Source organism: Chiroxiphia lanceolata, chromosome 16 (assembly GCF_009829145.1).
Source record: "Chiroxiphia lanceolata isolate bChiLan1 chromosome 16, bChiLan1.pri, whole genome shotgun sequence".
NCBI classification, from domain to species: Eukaryota; Metazoa; Chordata; class Aves; order Passeriformes; family Pipridae; genus Chiroxiphia; species Chiroxiphia lanceolata.
The window spans coordinates 11,479,978-11,498,145 of NC_045652.1; the positions used below are offsets into that span (position 1 = coordinate 11,479,978).

General features: G+C 53.3%; 2 protein-coding genes across 3 annotated transcripts in view; one reads left to right on the top strand and one right to left on the bottom strand.

The window, feature by feature from the left end:
- LOC116794760 (lysosomal alpha-glucosidase-like) overlaps window positions 1–12,055 on the bottom strand; it is a 24,461-nt gene extending 12,406 nt beyond the window's left edge. The window contains exon 1 of one of the 2 annotated variants that reach the window (XM_032703775.1): window positions 12,048–12,055. The gene's annotated coding sequence lies outside the window, so the exon portion shown is untranslated. Of the gene's footprint in view, window positions 1–3,621; window positions 3,744–12,047 lie in introns of those variants that run through there. The other variant, XM_032703774.1, reaches the window with a different exon arrangement.
- MAFK (MAF bZIP transcription factor K) lies at window positions 1,847–15,904 on the top strand. Its single transcript, XM_032703782.1, has 3 exons — window positions 1,847–1,992; window positions 9,969–10,048; window positions 11,207–15,904. The coding sequence occupies exons 2-3, from the start codon at window positions 10,013–10,015 to the stop codon at window positions 11,639–11,641; spliced, it is 471 nt and encodes a 156-aa protein (XP_032559673.1). The 5' UTR covers window positions 1,847–1,992; window positions 9,969–10,012; the 3' UTR covers window positions 11,642–15,904.
- The last annotated feature ends 2,264 nt before the right edge of the window (window positions 15,905–18,168 follow it).

Below are 18,168 nucleotides of genomic sequence, written 5' to 3' on the forward strand. Positions count from 1 at the left end.
GTCTGAAATGCTGCTCACACCCCAGGGGTCAGGGTGCTGTGTTAGCAGCTCACACAACTACACAAGGAAAGTGCAAGGACTGTGTTCAGGATCCAGCCCCGGGACAGGATTTGGCTCTGCTGCAGGGCTCGAGGGGCACCAGGACAGGCAGTGCTGGGTGAAGGCTGGTCCACAGCTGGTGAAAGAGGACAAGCCCTGCCAGCAGCTGCCTCAAGGAGCCCGGGGACCAAACCAGCCCCTGAGCACCCCTGAGAGCCTCACAGTGCCCGAGACATATTTCCCCACCCCTGTCTGTCCCACATCAAGGCCAAGTGCAAAGTGCTGCATGTGGGTTGGGGTCAATATAGGCTGGGGGATGAACCGATCGAGAGCAGCCCTGCCAAGGACTTGGGGGTGCTGGTGGATGAGAGGCTGGACATGAGCCAACAAAAGCATTGTGGTCAGCAGGTTGAGGTGGGTGATTCTGCCCCTCTGGTCTGTTCTGGTGAGAACCCACCTGGAGTGCTGTGTCCAGCTCTGGGGTCCTCAGCACAGGAAGGACAGCGACCTGTTGCAGTGAGTCCAGAGGAGGCCACCAAGTTGATTAGAGGGATGGAACAGCTCTCCTATGACGAAAGGCTGAGATAATTGGAATTATTCAGCCTGGAGAAGAGAAGGCTCCAGGGAGAACTTATTGCTTCCTTTCCCAGTCTGAAGGGAGCCTGTAAGAAAGTTACAAAGGAACTTGAAAAGGGCATATGGTGACAGAACAAGGGGTAATGGCTTCACACTGACAGAGGGCAGGTTTAGATTAGATGTTAGGAAAAAATTCTTCCTTATGAGGATACTAGGGCACTGGCTCAGGTTGCCCAGAGAAGCTGTCCCATCCATGGAAGTGTTCAAGGCCAGGTTGGACAGGGCTTGGTACACTCTGCTCTAGTGGAAGGTGACCCTGCCCATGGCAGGGAGGGTTGGAACATGATGAGCTTTAAGGTCCCTTCCAACCCAATCCATTCTATGACTCTATATGTGAAGGTGCAAAATCTCATGGCTACCCCATGCCCTTTCCATCGGGGATGATCCAAACAGGCTGGAGCTGTTAGAGAAGGGTGAGCCCCGTGATGGGGTGGGGTGCAGTGCTGGGCCCTGTGCACTGTGGAGGAGACAGGGATGAGGATGTGGATTGGGATGTGGATCTGGATGAGGGGGGATGAGGATGGGGGTGAAGATGGGGATAGAGATGAGGATGGAGATGTGGATCGGGATGCGTGTGGGGAATGAGGATGGAGGTGGGGTTGAGGATAGGATGAGGATGGAGATGTGGATGGGGACTTGGATCGGGATGAGGGGGGAACGAGGATGGAGACAGGGATGAGGATGGAGATGTGGCTGGGAATGAGGATGGAGATAGGGTTGAGGATAGGATGAGGATGGAGATGTGGATGGGGACTTGGATCGGGATGAGGGGGGAACGAGGATGGAGATAGGGATGAGGATGGAGATGTGGATGGGAATGAGGATGGAGATAGGGTTGAGGATAGGATGAGGATGGGGATGTGGATGGGGATGAGGATGGGGACTTAGATCGGGATGAGGGGGGGATGAAGATGGGATGGGAATGAGGATGGGAACGAGGATGCAGATAGGGACGAGGATGGCGATGTACATCGGGACGAGGGCAGGGACGGGGACCGGCTACGTGCCGAAGGCAGCGCCGCGCCCCGCCCCGCGCCCTTCCCCATGAATGAACGGCGCGGGCGGTGCCGGCGGTGACGCGGCCGCGGGGCCGGGCCGGGCGGTGACGCGGCCGTGACGCGCCATGCCGGAAGCGGCGGGGGCGCTGGTTGGTCGGCGGCGCGGCGGGGGGGAGGCGGCCGCCCCGCGCTTGTTGTTGTCCGCGGGACTCGCTGGCAGCGAGGGAGGAGGGAGCCGCGCAGCGCCCCCGCCGCCGCCCCCGCGCCCCCCTCGCCCCCGCCGCCGCCCCCGCCACGGGGCGCTCCCGCCGGCACGCAGGTGAGGAGCCGCCCGAGGCGCGGCGCGGCGGGGGCGAGGCGAGTGGGTCGGAGTCGGGAGCGGGGGGTGGCTGCGCGTTGCCCGCCGATCGCGGCGGAAGGGGGGGGGGGAAGGGGGCGGCTCGACCCGGTCCGGCCCGGTCTCCGCTCGGTCCGGTCGGGTCCGGTCGGGCGCGGGCGGGCGGGGCGGGCGAGGTAAAAGTGCTGAGTCACCACCGCGCCGGGCACGTGGTGCCGCCGCCCCTCGCACCGGGCCGGGCCGGGCGCGCACGTGGGGCCCGGCGGGGGGCGAGGGGCGGCGGCCCCGCCGTGGGGGGAGCGGGGAGGGAGGGGGATCGGGGAGCGCTGCCCGCGCCCGCCGAGTGGCCCCCGAAACCCCCGGGGGGGCGGGGGCGCGGTGGCCCCGCGGTCACACCTTCCCCGTCCCGTCGCACCGGCGCGGGGCCGGCAGCGCTCAGCGCCCGCGGGACGGGGCCGGCGGCACCCCCGCACCCCCGGGGACGCGGGGCCGGGGGTCCCCCAGGTGTGCGCCGGGGTGATGTTTTCCCGTCTCTTGTTGTTATTTTTCTCCCCCCGCCGCCCCCCGAGGATGAGCGCGCTGGCTGCTTCTGCCTTTGAATGGCTCTTAAAATACATGTGAGGAAACCTGTTGTGACGCCGCGCGCTCCGCTGACTAAAAATAGCAGCTTTTGTAGTACGGAGAGAGCCGGGGCGCAGCCGGGGACGGGCAGCGTGGCCGCGGCGGTGGCCGGGCGTGGTGGCAGCTTCGGGAGCCGCTCTCTGGCCCCGGGTTATCGGGCAGGAGCAGCCGCCGGCGGGAAACGCCAGGCGGGAGCCTCGTTGCCCGTCGGATGGGCTGGGGGTCAGGGCTTATCTCTGCTGAGCACAGCTGCTTTTTGGGTCGAAAGAGCGAGAGGTGCGTGGTGTGTTCAGGCTGGTCCCGGAGCCTGCGGGGAGGGATGCGTGTGCATGGGGCCGCCCCGAAAACGGGGTGCTCTGCGGCCGCCCAGGGACTGGCAGTGGGAGGAAAGGGGACGGTGACATTCTGGGAGCGGGCACGGCCGCGTGACTCTCTGGTGGGTGCGGGACGGTTTGGGGATATAATCAGAAGTGGGGTGGGTGGGGGAACCTCTTCAAGCTCCCCGTGACGGCAGTGCCATGAGGTGGGAAAACATCCAGGCCACGAGTGAGGGGAACCGAAATCTCCAAATTCTCAGTGTGCCAGGGTCTGTTTGCTTCCTCCTCTTCCTCAGGCTGAGAGCCGGCTCCCTTCCCTCGTGGGCTGCTCCGTGGAGGATTTATTTTACGGATTCTGCTGAAAGCAGGCCATGAGGTCTCAAATTAGGAACGAGCCCCCTTTGGGCAAAGTTGTTACAGAAAAGGGAAAGGCCTCCATTTTCGCTTTCACCTGGCCGCCCCCTCCTTTGCCAGCGCACCTAAAGCTGAGCTGGGACTGCGGAGGGCGGAGAGAGCCAGTGAGAGCAAAGTGTTTCCCTGAAAAGCTGCACGCCCTTTTCTTGCACTTTCAGTTTTTATAAGCCCTGTGGCGGATAAGCTCAGCCCTGCGCCCCAGCCCAGCGTGTCGTGCCGTGGTGCTGTCGGGGGGGTTTTAGCAGCGAATGAGTTTTACCTTGTGATTATTTTTTTTTTCCCCACTGACGAAAGGCGCGCGCGTCCCTCCGCTTTTCCCCCCTCTCCTTCCGTGTGTCCTCCCGGTGCTGCCTGCGGAGAACCCTTCCTCGAGCCTTCCTCGTGCAGTCACTTCCTAGGGGTGATGGACGCCGCGGCTGCCCAATGGCAGCGCGCAGGGCTGCGCGGCACCCGAGTTAACTCTGCTCCTGCCCGGCCGAGGTGCCGGACGTCGGGCTGGCGGCGACGGGGCTGCTGCCGCAGGGTTGGGCACACCGTGACTCCCGCCGTCAGGACACTCTGCAGGCTCTGAACCTGTCAGGGCTTGGAACCTGAGCCCTGTTAAATGTTCCCCGGCTGTATTACGCCAGGCTCGTGCCTTGCTTCAGAAGTGTTTCTGAACCAGAGACAGAAATTCGTTGGCAATTTGTTTTGGGTTTTTTTTGTTGTTTTTTTTTTTTTTTTTTTGCTTTCCTGTCAAGGACAGCGTGCTTTGTCATGTTTTATGTCATTTCTGCGCCGTCGCCCGTCTCGGCAATCTGTTGCAGCACAGAGTTCAGTACTGCTGTGTGCCTCCTGAAAGGGAAAAATACAGATCAGCTTGATACACTCTGATTTCCATCAGCATTGGGAGATGATTAATGGCGTGGAATGTGCTGCAGGACTTGGTATTGAAAATCTCTAGCTGTGTGAGATGTTTGGGAAGCGAAGAAAGGACAGCTGGGAGCGCTGGCCCCTGCGGCAGTCGGGGTTTGTGGGATAAGCTTGCTCGCTGATCATTTTTGTAAACATCCAGCTGTGAAATACTTGAGCGGTGCAAGCACTTTCAATTATCAGGAAGTTTCAGGCTCAGCACCCTGTAGAGATGAACATGCAGTTTCCACTTCTGTCTCAGCTATTGTTTGAGGCTATCTTCAAACTTCGGCAGAGTCTTCCAAGCATGAAGCAAGCACAAGCGATGCAATGCTCTGTGACCATCAACACAAGGACTGGGGGGGAAAGGCAGTAATGAGAGCGATTACCCTGCCACTGTGCTCCCAAGCAGAGGGACAGTTTGCATTGTGGATGCCACTGCTTTGCAATATTGCAGGACGCCAAATAGTGATGCCACTATGTTCCATTATTAGCAGTCGTTGATGGTGTCTGACTTGATGGCTGGCATGTGGGGTCAGGAGCAGCAAAGTCAGGAACCCCAGTCCCAGCTGTGCCCCAGATTTGGCTGTGTGTCCAAGCAAGTTATTTGTTGCTTGGTGGCTCATCTTGTGTGGCTGGGGGAGATGCATCTCTGGGCTAGTGATTGCTGAGGTGTAATTCCAGTATATCTCTGTCACCACATTTTATAAGTGTGTGATGGAAAAAGTGCTGTAAGCTTGTCAGTACCAGGGCTGGCTGTCACGTACCTTTCCCCTTCAGCCACCTCCTCCATGAAGTTTCAGAGGTGACACACAGGCGTACCCGCCTGGTACTCTATATCCCTGCTCCCTAACCACAGGCTCTCTGCAGCATCTGACTAGGTTGTTTACCAAACCACCAAAGACTATCTGATCCGTGTCCAGGCTTCCCCAGAGAGTGCCTCAGAGAGCTGTGTCCTGGCAGCTCTTAAATGTGCTCTGAAGGTTCCTGAATCTCCTCTTTGCTGCTGGATGCTGGTTCCGATCCATAAGGGAAATGGAAAGCTGGCCAGCTGGGCGAGGGCTGCGTGGAGCTCCTCTAGAACAGTAAACAGTGACTTACCCCCTCCTTGTGTCTTCTCTCTCTTCATGTCAAATATATTGCCTCGCATATGCTTCTCTACTCTCTGATTCACACCACCAGCCTGTCCCTCCCCGCTCTCATTACAAATGAGTGACAAGCGTCAGTCTGCCTTACAGGATGTGTGAAGGTTGTCAGAGCAGGAGAATGGATTTTTGAATGATGGGGAGAAGGATGGTGCTCTGCCTACCATGCTGCAATGTGCTGGAAATCCATGTTGTGACTCCGAGTGGCAGAGGCACGGCGATGAAGATTGAAGCATCTGTAGTTCCCTTCACCTATCAGCTCAGACATCCTTGGTAGGCACGTCCGTTTGGCTGGTGCTCTGGAGCTGGGAATAACTTGCGGATAAACGAGAAATTTAAACAGCTGCCTAGGAATTAAATGGCTGCATTTGGGAATGAATAGAGTATTCCCTGCATAGCTGTCGGTGCTGTATTGAGACGTGATGGCAGAGATCCCCGTCGCTGCTTGAACCTTGCGCTGTTTTTCTGCCCTCGGGAAGTTGTCGCTGGCTTGGCGGAAGGTGAGGGTTGCATGTTTTCAGTTTGCTGTATGTGTGTGAGAATGGAAGCTAAACACCAGCAGGGCTGTCTGCCAGGTGCTCATGTTCTGGCCAGGGTTGTCTTTCAGTGTAGAAAGAGTTTTAAAATTCAAGTTCATCCCCAGTTGTTGGGTGTCGGCAGCGACTTTATAGTAATTCCTTAATGTGTAACGCGCTTGGAAAGCCCTGTAGCGTGGAAAGTCTGAAATCTCACTCTGGCATGTTTTCTTTCTTAATTGCAAGCCTTGTGTGGAAAGCTGTGTCCTGCTTCTGCCTGAGTCAGGCTTTCTGCTGTCTTTCCCTTTCAAAGCAAAGGAACTGCAGATCTCTCGGTGGTCTAAGCTGAGACCGCCAGGCTTAGGATGTCAGCTGGAGACCTCCAGGTTTTTGGGAGGATGCTGCAAGAGACATAGGAGTCATCTGAGAGAGGGAGAGGGCGTTGGCAAGGCTGTCAATGGGTAACTTTATTGCAGAATTACAAGGGCTCTTTATGTAACCCACAGTCAAAACACTTGCTGTAAATACGAGCGTGGAGCTGCTCTGGAAAAGCCTTTTCCCCTCACAGTTGGTGTATTACTACTCACTGCTTTATTGATGTAGCGTTCGAAGTGTGTCGTACTGCTTACAGAGCAGGATGTAACACGGTCCTTGTTCCAAAAAGCTGAGCTCCTAATTTTAGATGTGATGCAGCAAACGCAATTAAGGAAAGAAGGGCAGGAGTAGGGTAAAGACTAAAAGGGTTCTAATAATCAAATTGCAGGCAAGTTCCCAGAAGACCCCTGTGCAGCATGTTTAGGGAATGTTGCTGGGTATGACTTGTTTGCAGAATGGTTTATGATTTTGTTGTGGATTTTGCTTCCTATCTGTGGGAGATGCCATGCTGATTTTAGTAGCTTGTTAGTAACTCAATAGTCCCAAATAGTTCCAATGGGAAGGAGTTAGTAGATGGGGAGATGAAGCCTGAGGCGCTGGAGGGCTGCTGGTGAGGGTTGGGAGTGTAGTTGTATTGGTTTTGAGCAGAGCCTGGACCACACCTGTGCCTTCACCTAGTGCAGAGATAAGACTCTTCCTGTCACTGGAGTCTTGAGTGTGAGGCTTGAGCCTGTTTAAGTGTTTCTATTTGTGCTATGGAACCCTTTGGGTTCCTTTGGGTCAGGGCAGCCCCCAGTCTCCTACCCTTCAAGAGGGTCTGGTATCACTATTCTTTATGGTGCCCTGAACCTTCTCATTCATCTCTGTGCCAGCAGTGGCTCTGGCCCATCACCCCTGGTGCAGTAGGATGGATCCCTGCCTATCTGGGGGGGTTGCCTTGTTGTGCAGGGAGAGACAGGTGTGCAGCAGAAGACCCTGTACTGAGCATCTGTGCTGTCTGTCCTCTGAGGAATGTGCAGGGTAAGGAGCTGTTACTTTGGTGACATGGAGCAACAGGTGACCAGAAGGGGTTTCATCATGCAGAGCTGGAGCATTGCTTGGGGTGGCAGGTGAGCCCACATGCTGACCCCCTCTGGAGGAAACCTCCCCCCTCGGCTCGTGTTTTCCATGGTACTTTACATTTCTTTCCATCTCTGCGCAGCCAAGTGACCCCGTTCAGTTTTTCCATCGGCTGGTGTAGAAAACGCTTTGAAGACGCGCTGGGTGAGGATCAAAAGGCTTTTTGTGCAGTTGGTGGGTGTGACACGGGGCTGTCGTTGGCCTCCCCCTCCTTTTTGCCTTTCCTTTTCCGGCGTTAGCAGCGCGGCGTGCGGCCAGCGCGCCCAGCGTGCCCCTTCCCTTGTAGGGATGGGGGTGGCGAGGGAGGGGGGATGCCGCTGAGGGAAGGAAGAGTTTCTGATGCTGTGGGAATGTGAGCGCTCAAACTCTGTAAACAGCTGGTGACTCACTGCATAACTATGGCACCAACTGCCTGCGGCCCGGCGCTGCGCCTCTGCAGGGAGGGGGCTGCCGGCCCTTTCCTCTACGCACTGGCAGCGCCTCTGCGCTCCTCAACTCTGAGACGAGTCCTCCTGGCCAAGACAAGGAGCTTTTTCCTTCCTCCCGACTGCTAGGGCCTACGTCTGCGCCTCCGGTGGGGAGGTAGGGGTGGGCAGCAAATGCCTGGTGAGGCGGGGAAGCGATGGATGGACGGCAAAAGGGCAGTGCTGGGATCTGAAGAAGTGCCTGTGCTCGCAGGGGATCCTGCCCTTCTGAAGAGCACAAAGTGTGGCAGGTGCTCCCCCATCCTTTGGAGGCAGCTGCAGGGGGCTGAGACTTGCCCCTGTGACCAGCCCAGCGAGGCAGGGGCTGCAGTTTGAGGTCTGCCCGGGGTGGGGTTCGGTGCTGGAGGAGAGCAGGGAAGGACTCGGTGATGCTCTAGAAAATGCAGTGCACACCAGTTGCTGTAAGTGGTCCATTCATCACGGAGCATCTTGGCTTGTGCGCTGTGCGGCTGTCCTTGTCCCTCCTCCAGACATGGAGAGCTGTGCTGTCTCGGGCTTAAAAATAGAGGAGGCGCCTAAATACACTCCCTAATATCTAGGATAGTATCTTGCAGCTCTGCACTTACAGGATTATTTTTTTCCTCTCCTGCTCTTCATCTTGATCTTTACGTAAGTCGTGTGATGATGAGGTGTCTTGACTGATAAAATTCAAGTGACAGCAGCACAGGCTGAGCCAGCACCTTCACCCACCCGGCTCCCACCAGTCGTCGCGCCCCACCTTTGCACCCCCCCAAATCCCGCCACCCCTGTTTGCAGATATGAATGAGTTTGTTTACTCTCCGACGACCTCGTGATGTCTTTGCACAGACATGACCTGAAGTCATTATTGCTTTTGGGCTTCTCTGTTTCCATGGTGACTGTCTCCGGGTTGGCTACTTTCCCAAGGTCACCATGGCAACTATCAGAAGGGAATCATGCTTGGGATGCTTTGGCTGGATTTTTCATGAATGATTAGGATGTGTGACACGATGCAGACGTGGAAATGGGGAGGGTTTGGGCTGGGCTGGAGAAGGTGGGGGGAGAGAGAGGACTCCCGCCAGAGAGGCTGCACTCTGCGGTGCCGCGGGTGTGCAGCCCTCGAAGCCGCCCTGCGTCGGGGGGGCCCGGCGCCTCACCCCCTCCCCACTGGGGAGCCATAGGCAGAGGCTGTGATGGTGGCGCGGTTGTGGTCGCCTCGCTCGCGGTAGGTACCCGTCGGAGCGTCGTGCTGCCGTCACCACAGGGCGAAGGGTTTGGGTGGAGGTGCGGGCAGGTGAATTTTCGTCAAGGCGCTGGTCGAAGGGGTGTAGTCGCCGGCTAAGGTGAGAGTGAAGGGCAGCGTCGCGGCAGGGGACGGTCTGCCTGTCGATGGACATGCCTCCACGTCACTAGATATATCAAGCAGGTCGGCTCTCACAGCCCGGGGCTGGAGGATCGGGAAGCAACAGTCTTGGTGTGTTGGGAGAGGCAAACTCCTGCCTGGCTTTGTTGTCGGGGGCTTTTGTCTCTGTTGTTCGGGTTTTCTGGTGGCGTCTCCTTTGGGTGGGGACAGCGCTGGAAGCAGGTTACAAACCAGGCAGCTTCTTTCTGGGTTGCTGGTTCAATTTCGAGCTAGGTTAATAATCATCAAAATAAGAATGAAGGGAGTTGTTGTCTTGTGGCTTTTCAGTGCCTTTTATGAGCGGAGGTAACTCTTAATTCAGTCCCTAATAGGCCATTTGGAGCGTCTGGGATTCCTCCGGAGGGAGGTGGCGGGGCCTGAGAGGCCACGCTCTGTGCTCCCCTTGGGAAGGGGTGGCACATGGCAAGGCGGTGTGTGGTGCTTAGTGTGACTGTTGTTTATGGGTGTCCTTCCCCCTCCTCCCTGCCCTGTCTTCCCTGCTGGATCTGTAGTTAATAGTGAAATATGAGGTCTTAAGTGTTGGGAAGCAATACACTTGTCAACACAAATGTCTGAATCCATCGCAGTGCTTCAAACAACTGTGTGGTTATTTCTTTCAGTCGTGGTTGAGTTGGGAGTTTGGGCCACCGTGTTTGGTATCTTCTTCCTGCCTTCGTCTCTCAGATTAACTTATAGATCTTGTTTTGTTTTCCCAGTTGCAATTTCTGAGCAGTTTTGTCCGGAAGACTGTGCTCAGGTTATGACGACTAATCCCAAACCGAACAAGGCATTAAAGGTAGGCAAGAAGGCTGGGTGAGTGGGGCTGGGTGACCAGGGAGGCTCTTGTGGAACTGTGCAATGTTGGGTCATACATGAGTATTCTTTTTCATTCCAAGAGAGTCTTACACATGAGTGCTGATACAATTTCCCACTGTCTAAAGGAAAGGTTAGGGTAGAAGAATACCAGCGATACCCAGAAAGAGGTCTGAAGTCTCTGGGATGGCGTGGAGGCTGGTGAATCCCAGTCTTCTGTCCAAGAAACTTCTGAGTATAGCAGGTATTGGCAGCGTCCTGAAACCAGTGCTCCCAGGCTTGAAGTACTTTTACTCTCAGGACTGGGAGGCACTGGGGAAGGGATGTGTTCAGCTGGTGTCTCTGATATCTATGAGACAGTAAATGCCTCAGACATGCCAGTATGATGGTGGTCTGTGCATGGGCTGTGCATGCATTGTTGAAATTTCTTTCCAGCGTTTTAGCTCTTCATTCCATATGTACTTCAGTCTCTAAAAAGACAAAAGGATGGTGTCTTAAAAGTTCAGGATTCAACGATATTAAAGATCTTCTCAATTCTATGATTCTGAAAATAATGGTGGTGGCAAACCTGCTTGACAAAAGGCACAAGGCCTTGGTGTGGTTTTCTCATGTAACTTCACTCTGGCCTGTGCCGCAGCATAACCAAATCAGGCTGTGTCCTTGAAGCCAAGCAGGGTTGGTTTTGTTCACTGCTCAAATGAGTGATCTTCAACAAAAAGCCATAAAATGCTGAATTAAGCCCTGCACACAAGCAGCTATTCTGCTTTTGAGATGCTGCACTAGTATCCCAACATAATGCTGCGAAAAGGTGTCATCTTTAGCATTTAGTATGAATTCTGGGTCCTGACCAAGGGCTTCACAAACAAAAGGCTCTATCTGGCTTTACGTTTATCTCCTTGAAAATCTTGCTGTTGGGTTCACACCACTTTCTCTGACTTAAGAGGGTTACCCAAACCCAGATGACAGCAGCACTCAGATCTCTGCAATGTTTAACCCAGATGTTTTAGTGGAGCTTGTGCTCCTTACAGCGCTGCAGGGGTGTTTTCCAGGTAGGGCTGTCACATGGCCTTGTCCCTTTCTGCTGTCCAGAACATCCGTTCGCGTAGGGTTGCTGCTACCCCTGTGCTGTTGGTATTTGCAGGTAAAGGAGGAGTCAGGAGAGAATGCCCCAGTGCTGAGTGATGATGAACTCGTGTCAATGTCCGTACGGGAGCTGAACCAGCACCTGAGGGGTCTCACCAAAGAGGAGGTCATCCGTCTGAAGCAGCGGAGGCGCACGCTGAAGAACCGGGGCTACGCTGCCAGCTGCCGCATCAAGCGCGTGACTCAGAAAGAGGAGCTCGAGAGGCAGCGGGTTGAGCTGCAGCAAGAGGTGGAGAAGCTGGCCAGAGAAAACAGCAGCATGAAGCTAGAGCTGGATGCCTTGCGCTCCAAGTACGAAGCACTCCAGACCTTTGCTCGTACCGTGGCGCGAGGGCCTATTACCCCGACCAAAGTTGCCACCACCAGTGTCATCACCATCGTGAAATCAGCCGAAATCTCATCCAGTTCTGTGCCGTTTTCAGCAGCGTCCTAGTGCCCTCGGTGGGGGGAACTAGCAGCCTTTCAGAGGGGAGGGGATAAGGCTCTTATGCATTGTTCCGGAGTCCTTGGTCATGTCAAGAATTGGCATTTTAAGAATTCTCTTCCAAAAGTGCAAAAAATAGAAGAAAAAAAAAAAAGAAAACGAGAAAAACAAACAAACCCAAAGGGTTCCTACAAAGGGAACTTAACTGGCTGCTTCTATCTGGACTCAGTGGCTCCATCAACCTCTCGTGTCCAGGATTTGAGCTCTGTATGCAGTACAAATTGCAAGATCTGCTTCCTCCTTCCCCCTGTGTTCACAAACCCCTCTCAGCCGTGGGGAGCTTTCCAGCTGGGAGAAGATACCTGAGGAGCCTCCGGAGTCTTCGTGAATGATGCTCAAGAGCCAGGAAACAGACGGACTGTAGAAATCATCATGTGAGATGAATGTATGGGAAAAAGAGTTTCCTTCAGTGGCCTCCTACTCCTTGTAAGAAGGGTCTCCCCTACCTTCCCCACTTGCATCTGATATTACGAGGGCAGGGATGTAGGCTTTTTGGATTTGATTTCATCGTGGTATGAGTGGATGGGAGTGGGAGGACGATGGAGACTAATGCTTGTGTCTGACCACACCCATTAGGAATAACCTTTTGTTTTTGATCCATGCTGTTAAATTATGGAAAAATATATATTTTACATATTTTAATATGCCCCATTACCTGTGTGGCCTGTAAAAACTACATTGCAGCCTCCTTTATTCCAAGCCCAAGTTTCCCAATAGCTCCTTCCCAAAGGTGTGCCTGTGAATTGGGTATATTTATGCAGTTTATTTCTTCCAAATGATCCACAGTCTTGAAGTAGCAGCTTTTTTTTCCTGGATTCCCTGAAGCTTAGGGGAGGGAGGCACAGTAAATGCTGTGAATGAAGAGCATTGTGATGGGGAGGAGAAGGGGAGATGAGGAGGAAAAATGCTGCAAGTATTACTGGTGGAGGCAGAACTGGCTGTGAGAGAAGGTGGGACAGTTCTGCTGGGATCAGCACTATGACAAGGGGTTTGTGCAGCGTATTTCAGAAGGATGTTTTTAAAGCACTGAAGTGTAACTAGAGGGCAATAGTATTCAGACAGGAGGAGAGAAGTTTTAGAGTCTCCTCTTTGACAAAAGCATTGGTAGGTTAGCAACGAGCATCCCAGCTGGAGAGCTGTGCTCACCAGTCCTTGATGACCAGAGAAGGGCTATGGGGAGGTCAGATGGGAGCTGGAAGAGTCTTTTCCTCTCCATAGCACATCAGATGCTGAATTTGGGATCCAAAGAGTACAGTGAACAACCCTCAGTGTTCAGACAACCTGTGTGAATGTGACCCTGAAACTTGACGCTTTCTCTTGCCAATGGGTGAATTATCCCGAGAGGTGCACAGAAGGCAGGATGGAAAATGTGTGTGTAGGGGACGGAAGAATTGGGATCGAGAAGTTGTTCGTATGGCTTTGAGCAGTGGTTTGGGAGAGGGATTTCTGGCTTGGCAATGGGCAGGAGGTGGGAAGCTGAAAGGAGGGATTCTGCTGTAGTGCAGCAGCGCTGAAAAGATGAACGTTTCCAGGTCACTGTAAAAAAAAAAAAATAGCTATGTTGGTGTTTGTGTGTTTTGTTGTTGTTTTTATTTTCTTTTTAAAGTAGGAAAGAAAAGGGACTGTGAGTTTTGTAGGGCAGGTCAGAGACTTGTGGAATGGACGATGCCTGTTGTCATGCAGGTGAGAAGAGAATGAGATTGCTGAAGTTCAAGATGAGGAGAAGAGCTTAGAGAACTTGGGCTCCAGAACAGAAAACAAAGATCACGGAAAATTCACTAGTGTTTTGGACTGAAAAGAATAAGCAAGTGCCACCGTTGTTGCAGAGGGGACAGTGAGCTGGCATCTGACACCCAGTATAATTTGTTGTTTGAGGCTTTGTCTTACCTTGGATGGCAGTAAGTTAGTGAAGCCCTACTTGTCTTTGGAAGAAGTCGTTAGCTTGCTTTTTCTTTTTTTTTCACCTTGTCATCGGAGTCTCTGGATTTCCCAGGAGGATCCCTTGTGAAATAGGTTAATGAAAAGAAAAACCTCAGACTTGGTTCTCATTCAGTCCTCAACATCGACATCCGTGACCTTACTGAGCCAGAAAGGGTGTCAGTGAAATGCTTCCTGAAGGCTCATTCCCCCTGCCAGATCCACGTGTTATGGAGGGGAGCAGGGAGTTTCCTTCAAGTGATTTTCCAACACGTAGAGTTTGGATGACACTTAGCGTTACCTCATTTCTCCTCCACTCCCTCCCTATCTCCAAACAGGCAGATCAATGTCCTGTGTATCAGTACCAGTTATTGACTCCCACAGCAGAAGCTGAGGAAGAGAAAGATGTTACTGTCATTTCCTGGTCCTCTCATGTTCTCCAGCTCACAGACATTGGAAACTTTCCCAGACCTTACAGGTGCCTCCAAAAACAGGCAAATGGAGACTCCTGGCACTGTTGGGGCTTTAAATGAAAACTTTGTTGAAAAAGGCCAGTTGACTTGAAAATGCCCAAATGCTTCCAGTCTTTAAAACAGCTCCAGAGCTCCATAACATTCCTGGCTAGATAGGAACACCCTCTGGCTGCCCTTGACACCCCTCCGGGGAAATCAGACCAGTCTCACCAAGGGAGATGGAGGTCCAACTTTGTTCCGTGGGGTCTTCTTGCTGTTGGAATGAGTTGAGAAACATATCTTTACGTGGCACTTCCCTTGTGGCCAAGTATTTCTTTTTTTCCAGTTCTTGGAAGGGTGCCAAAGGCTTGTCCAAGTGATTGCTAGTTTAGTGCTGGTAGGCACTTAAATCTCTGGTCACTCGATAAAGAACAAGAGGCCTGGGTGTTGTTAAAGCTGTTGATACCATAGCCATGGTAGGTAATCCATATTGGATATCCATAAGGACCACGTGGAAATATTTAAAGAGAGAGAAATATATATATAAATATATAATTATATACATTTTATCGTACAGATTTTTCGTAAAAAAGAAAAAAAATAATTTTTTTTCCAAGTTTGATACTGTAAATCTTTATTAAAAGAAATTGCCAGTCCAGGGCTCCCTGGGTGGTGACCTGGAGGGGAATGAAATGTCCTGGCTAAACTTCCACAGAGGGATCAGAATTGCAAGGTAACGTGGAGGGAGGAATGACCCGAAAGCTGTTGACCGCGTTGGAGACCCAGCTCCTCCACCCTCCTCCCTGGAGGGCCCTCCAGCTTGGGGTTGTCGCGTTGCATTCCTCTGGGGTTCGGTTTGTTTCTGTTGTGTTTTATTTTTTGTTTTGTTTTGTTTGTTGTTTTTTTTTTTTTTCTCTCCGTCCTGCACTTGCCAACCTGACACCCAGGGCGAGTGCAGCGTGTGGCGCTGGCAGCATTGGGGCGCGTTCCCCCACAGCCGCGCCTCTCGCTTGTCTCTTTGCTGCAGTAGTTTGGATGCCGGGGCTCCCTTCTCTGCCCCTCTTAGTTTGTCCCCCCGACCCCGCTGAGGAGCGGGGGCTCTGCTTTTTGAGTGCTGGGATCCTCTCCCCTGGGCCTGGCCTTTCTTTGGTTGCTCCCCATCCGCAGCGTGACGTGGGAACCGAGGGCTGGGCGGGAGGCAGGAGAAGACGAAAAGCGTCGTGCAGGGACCGGGAGGGGCATCTCTGTTCTCGTAGACGTGTTTGCTGTGCTCTCTGTTGGGAGTGGGGAACCGTTCCCTCCAGGGCAGCTCCAGATCCCTTAGAAACAAGTCAGCGTCTCTGCTCTTGCCCAACTCTACTGCAAAGAGCAGAGACCTGGGTGACCCGGGGAGGGACGGGGCGGGTGCAGAGGCGAGCTGTGGCAGGGCCAGGCGCGATGCCACGGGAGCACGAGGGGACGGCTCAAGACCCCGGGGAGGAGGAGGAGAAGGTGGCAGTTTTTTCTCTCTCGAATCATTTAAACTTCATTGTCATGATTGTTTTTATTTAAAAAGTTAAAAAAAAGAAAAAAAAAGAAAAAAAAAAAGAAAAAAAAGGAAACAAAACAAAACCGAAAAACTTTTGTAATGTGGATTTGTTTTCCTTCGTCTGTATTTCAGTCTGCTGGGGTGTTTCCGTAGATGGTGGATACTTGCTTTCATTTTTTTAATGATAGAAGTCTTCTGTTTTAAGTTGTTTTTTATCACCAGCTCATTCTATCCTCTGTGGTTACTCAGTAATTTCATTTCAATATTTATTTTTGTGCTGCTTTTTTATTATAAAATAAATTATTGATATACCAAGCAATGTGGATTCCTGTTTGTAAGGCGAATAGCCCTGTGTATGTGTCCATTACTTCTCTTGACAGCCACAACGTAATTTATTGCTGTAAATTTAGCTGCAGTGACTGGTTTTTTTGTACCTTTCCAATAAAGCATTTTCTGGTTTCAGACTTGCCCTGGTCTATGGTCAGCGTTTTGGAGCCTGAATTGATCTTCAGTGGAGTGTTTCCCTTGGTGTTTTTGCTGCCTGTCCCCAGTGCAGCACACAGCTGGTTGCTGGCTGTGGCGCTGCGGTGAGCAGTGTGTTTTTCAGAGGCAGGCTGGGCTAAGGCAAGTGGGATGGCAGCTTGGGCTGTTGCAATTGTCTGACCCAGGCAGGCGGAGCCCATCTCAGCCTTTCTGTGGTGCTTTCTTGGGCTATTTGGAATGTGCTTAAGGGATGGCTCTTGTCCGAGCTGTTTGTCAGGTTGATCCCATGCTCAGACCACGTGTACCTGTTCCTAACCCTGGCTGTGCCTTTGTGCACAATCAGTGGGTGTCTGTGTTAGCACGAGCAGGACTGACAGCTCAGCAGGCACCTGCCTGCAGTCGTGATGCTGAGCAAGGCCACTTGTGGCTTGGAGACACTGTGACCTGTCTCGCAGTGCTGCAGAGAGACACTCCTCTTTCTTTCTTTGGGTTGTGAAATATCCCTTCACTGTTTCCCCGTGCAACTGCCTGTGAATAAACCCTTACATCAACACTTCATCTTTTTGCTTGTCCCTGTTGGGGCTTTAAAGGAGTGGTACCTTTGTGCCAGTGAGCTCCCAGGGGTTGTGTTGGCTTTGAACTCCTATTCCAAGCAGTTGTTTTTCTTTGGGGGGCAGCTGAAGGGGGAAAACACTTGGCCATATTGACGCAGTAGGTTGGAGGCAGATGGGTGTGTTGGCCAAAGCTGGAATTAGAGGTAGGGCAAAGTGGAGAGGAGCAGGGCTGAAAGGCTTTATGTGTCAGCAGGTAATGGATGGTCATTAGGTGGGGCCAGGCAGGCTTGGCTGAGCAGGCAGTGGGTGAAGCCTGGGGGATGAATGCAGTCGCTCTGCTGAGCAGAAAAAGCATCATCAGCTGCTTCAGCTCCTGCCTGGAGAGATGGCAGCAAGGAGCCAGTGACAAGGGAGACCAGAGGGAGGTGGGCCAGTTGTGACTGTTGGAGGCATGGAGGAGCATTATTTCAGGAGGAAAAGGGCATGAGGAATGGTCCAGGTGGAGGTTCAGCAGTGAAAGGAAACTCAACCTTCACCATGCTTAGGGGAGAAGCCTTAGGGAAGGGTCTTTGTGAACAGGGTGGCAAAAGCACAAATCCTGCTCTCTGGTGCAGGTCTGGCAGCCTGTTGCCTGTCAGCAGCTGGGCCCAGGGACTCACTGGTAGGTGTTAGCACCCAAAAAAAGAAGTGTCTGTCTCTGACTGGGTGCTGCATGGTGAGCAGCCATGTGTGAGAGCTGGCTCTGCTGTGGTGCCAGCGGCCACCTTCCTTCCCCTCTGCTTGTAGGGTGGTCAGCCCTAGCTCCTGCAGGTGCAATGGCAGGGCCTGCCCTGTGAGGATCATCCCTGGTATGAGTGGGGTGTAAACCTGCCTGACCCAAGCCTGAAAAGCACCAGGAGATCCAGTAGCTGCAGCTCAGCCTTGCCCTTGGGGAAAGCCCGAGGACAAGTGACAACTGGAAAACAAATCTGCCGACCACCAGAGCCTGCTGCTGGCAGTGAGAGACGCCTGTTCCTCCCGGGCTGCTTGCTGGCGTGGCTCCAGGCTCAGCAGGCTCCTGTGTAGGTCACCCGGGTGCTCGCCGCCAGCTTTCCCCGCGTCCTTGTTGAGGAGGTGGAGGAGACGCATTAGCAGAGGAGCGCGGGACCGCATCCAGCCCACACCACCGCTGGCATTTTTCTGTTCCCTGTGGATGTGCTTTGACAGCGTAAGGGTTGGAGGGCTGTGACAGCGCCCAGCCTGAGCTGTCAGCTCTTGCCTCCCCTCTCCAAGAAAAAGGACGAGCAGGAGGCCCAGCTAATGCTGGCTGGAGCAGGGAGGCAGCAGGGAGGGTGCCTGCTGCTGCCGTCGCGGCAGCCAGCTGGTGTCCAGCCCAGCACGGCTCCTTCAGGCTGGTATCACACTGCTGACTTGCATGAGTCACAGCTGACTTTTTTTTCTTCCCCTCCTTGTTTGGCTTGCAAGAAAGATCTGTTTTACATATAATACAGTAATCAGGGCTTGACATAAATAGGCAAATGTTATTGTCTGCGGTGGGAATTG

Excerpts from the sequence above, each read along its gene's own strand:
- MAFK (XM_032703782.1), top strand. The coding sequence starts at position 10,013 with ATGACGACTAATCCCAAACCGAACAAGGCATTAAAG. Across the intron at positions 10,049-11,206 it reads AACCGAACAAGGCATTAAAG|GTAAAGGAGGAGTCAGGAGA; the intron begins GTAGGCAAGAAG and ends TGGTATTTGCAG.